Source organism: Nymphaea colorata, unplaced genomic scaffold (genome assembly GCF_008831285.2).
Source record: "Nymphaea colorata isolate Beijing-Zhang1983 unplaced genomic scaffold, ASM883128v2 scaffold0375, whole genome shotgun sequence".
Lineage (NCBI taxonomy): Eukaryota > Viridiplantae > Streptophyta > Magnoliopsida > Nymphaeales > Nymphaeaceae > Nymphaea > Nymphaea colorata.
Genome location: NW_022204881.1, coordinates 30,504 through 33,911, shown reverse-complemented (window position 1 = coordinate 33,911; position 3,408 = coordinate 30,504). Strand labels below are relative to the sequence as shown.

The 3,408-nt window shown below is 40.5% G+C and overlaps 1 protein-coding gene across 1 annotated transcript; it reads left to right on the top strand.

Annotated features, from left to right (window-relative positions):
• The first annotated feature begins 1,856 nt into the window (after positions 1-1,856).
• Positions 1,857-2,985, top strand: LOC116244911 (uncharacterized). The gene is made up of 3 exons (XM_031616714.1): positions 1,857-1,888; positions 2,097-2,338; positions 2,438-2,985. Exons 1-3 carry the CDS (start codon positions 1,857-1,859, stop codon positions 2,983-2,985), a joined length of 822 nt encoding a protein of 273 aa, XP_031472574.1.
• Positions 2,986-3,408: the final 423 nt, after the last annotated feature.

Sequence of the window (3,408 nt, the reverse complement as noted above, 5' to 3'; positions counted from 1 at the left end):
CATCCAAATCCCCAACACAAAAAAAATGATTACATTTCTAAAGAATTTGATGTCCACCTAAATGCGAGCAAGGTCGTATAGCTGTGGCTTTACGAGAAGATAATCGATATTCATGATTAGTTCAAAAATTAGTATGTTGCTGAGCTAGCAAGAAACGAGGATCTTAAAGGATTAATCACAGTATTAAGATTCTAAAAGGTAGGAATTCGGAACTTTGTGACTTTTCAGGAAAATTCTCCATCCATCGTAGTCAACAGTAAGTACATGGAGTAAGGGTACCAGCTGGAAATTGGGGATAAAATCAAATTTGGAAGATCCTGTGCAATCGTAAACCAGTTTGACTTGAATCCGGTATCCCCATCTCTATCTCTGAGGGCTTAATTAGAACCCTCTGTTGAAGAGCTTTTCGTGGATCCCAATCAAGGACTGATCTTGGGGAGAGAACCTGAAGCTGAAACATTTAGGATCACCTAGGAGCTCCCGCATGGTGGAAATTACACCATGTTCAAGGATATGACAGTATCAAGAGAGCATGCCCAAGTAAAATTCATCAACGGACAGTTTTGGATCAACGACTACAAATAATCGAAGTTCGGAACCCTAGTTGGCTATAAAGAAAATACTGAGCTTTAAGTTACCAGCAGGCCTCTTGGAGTTCAAATCGGCACAATCCTATTGGAAATAAAGTCCATCTGATCTTCTATCAGGATTTGCATCCACCATTCCAATTTGAAATAAAATGTTCAATCGTATATTCAGTACTGCACTTTTGTAAGATAAATTATTGAAAAAATCAAGGGATTTTGATAAAGATAAAGGAATGATTTGTTTTAGCTCGAGTTTTAAGATACTAATTAATATATCAATCTTATTATCTATCATCTACAGGAGAATTTCAACGTAACTTGCCAGGGTTATTATTTAAATCTTTCTGTTAAGCGTAGTTGTTAAGATAACCTCTTTAAAGTTATTAATGGCTAAAATATAAATCAAAATTGGTGATAGTATTCTCCATATTTCTCTTCAACCTTTTTGATGACATTCATCCTCAACTTATTATCCACCATCTCCTTCCTCTTTTTTCCAAAAGTTTTTTCTAAATCCTCCGTCATTTTCGCCATGCACTGCTCACTTACATATATCCTTGCTGCTTCGCTTTCCGGAAGTGAAGTCCTTTCGGTAAATTTCATCTTTCTGTTGGAGGTCATTCTTCGGATAACCGTTGAGAATGATTTCCTTCCCTCAGTTCCTTCGTTATCTGACTCTGAAGAATTGACCAAAGACTCTGATGAGGGGTTCCGAGCGAAAGGGATTTAAAACTGATGAAAGAAGCCGTCGTCTAGGCTGTTGATGGTCTTCACTGATCTGTGCAGCTGAAACTAAATGATAAAAAGAGTACTTAAATTGTAGTGAGCATGGTATTTTCTTGGGACGGTCCAACTTCATTTGCTTCTTTTTAGTCCTCACTTGGGGGAGTAATGAGGGCACGAAAAATGGCCTCTTTTTCCTTCTTGGAGGTCAGATAATCGGAAACTCTAACACGAAGATTAGAATTCTAAGCTTGCAATGCTGAGTTTTATTTGGCATGGCTAGCCTTTTTTCTGTTGGGCAGTGAGGGTCTCTCCTAGAAGATGGATCCAGCCTAAAATGGGAGGTTGCTATCATGAGAGCTCAGCACTCGATGATGCCTCAATTTTACATTATTCGATGCTTCTTTTTTGTGTAAATCGTCAGTTTGGCAGCCAATTTAATTTCCCATCTTATTCGGAATGGTATTTTCTGCACCGCCCATGACAAGGGTGCGAATTTTATTGATTCTCCTATCGATTTATTTTTTAAGGGAGTGCAAATTGATGATGCCGGCCTTGGCGAAGGCGATGGTTTCAGGGTCAGCGAGAAGTGAATACATGGATAGCTGTTAGATAATAATCCGGTTATATAATAATCAACTGGCTAACATTTAACGCCAAGGAGAAAATAGGATCCACCCAGCAAAAATAATGATATCTTGGATATAACAGTCATATTTGCCTTTGGATGTATTCTTGAATTCAATAAAAGATATAATTTTTATTACTGATGTTTAATTTTCTCAGTTCCTGCGGTTTCTGCTCCAATATCCCCAAAGGCGGAGACTACGCATACGAAGTTTTCAACAAAGTGCCAACAGTCGGAGGGATTTTCGGCAACCTCTCCAATCTCACGAAAAAATTAGCACCCATCCAAAACGCAATTAGCGGATTCGGTGCCATCAGCTCGCTCATCGGAGGCCAGGGAAAGGGTCCGATCGACATCAGCAAGTTCATCAACAACATCCCGTCGCAGAGTCTGATTGCAGGTGACTCCACCTTCAAGGACCTCGTGAACAACAATTCGAACGGAGTTGTAAAGAAAGTCCTCAAATCCAACTATAACTAACTTATCAAGTAGCACACAGAGACTGGGCAAAAATTCACTGATCCCGATTTCCCTCCCGATAAGTCCTCCCTGGGAACTATCGAAGACCTCAGCATTCGTGCTACTTGGAAAAGGATACCCGATATCATTAAGAATGCAGAATTCGTCAGTGATCGTATCGAGCCAGGAGATGTCATCCAGGGCAGCATCGGTGATTGCTACTTCCTCAGCGCCATCTCAGCCATCGCGGAAAACGACTTCAGGATTAAAAATATCTTCCCCAATCTGGAAATCAACAAGTATGGAATCTATATGGCCAGAGTATTGCACAAGGGGGTATTGACGGAAGTGGTAGTGGATGATTATGTGCCTGTGAACGAAGAGGGAGAGCCTCTCTTTGCCAAGGCCGCAGGAGGAAGGGAAATTTGGGTGATGCTTCTTGAGAAATGTTGGGCAAAACTAAATGGATCATATGGTGATATTGTAGGAGGGCTTCCTAACGAGGTCCTTCATGCTTTCACTGGAGCGCCCACTGAGTACCGGGACGTTCCTCGCCAAGCTGAAAAGCAGAATGAGCTTTGGCTTTAGATGTGGTAAGCCTATTCAAAAGGAGCAATTCTTTGTTGTGGAACCAAGGGTGACGCCTCCGTTGAAAAGTATGGCTTTGTTAAGGGACACGCTTACACAATCGTAACTTTCATATAACGCAGCTTAACCTTTATAATGCTCCTTATAAAATGCTTAAGATTAGGAACCCATGGGGAGAAAAATAGTGGTCAGGACGTGCATCAGATGGGGATAGGAATTTCTGGTCCACCATTTCACCTAACGATCGGCAAAAAATGGGATACAGCTAAAAAAATGATGGTATTTTCTTCATCCTTTGGGAAGACTTTGTCAACTATTTCTTTATGGTGGATATCTGCAAGATCAACGATAATGCAAGTTTCACAAATGTTGAGGCTGAATTCAACAAGAAAAATGCCTAAATATTCTAATTTTAATCCAACG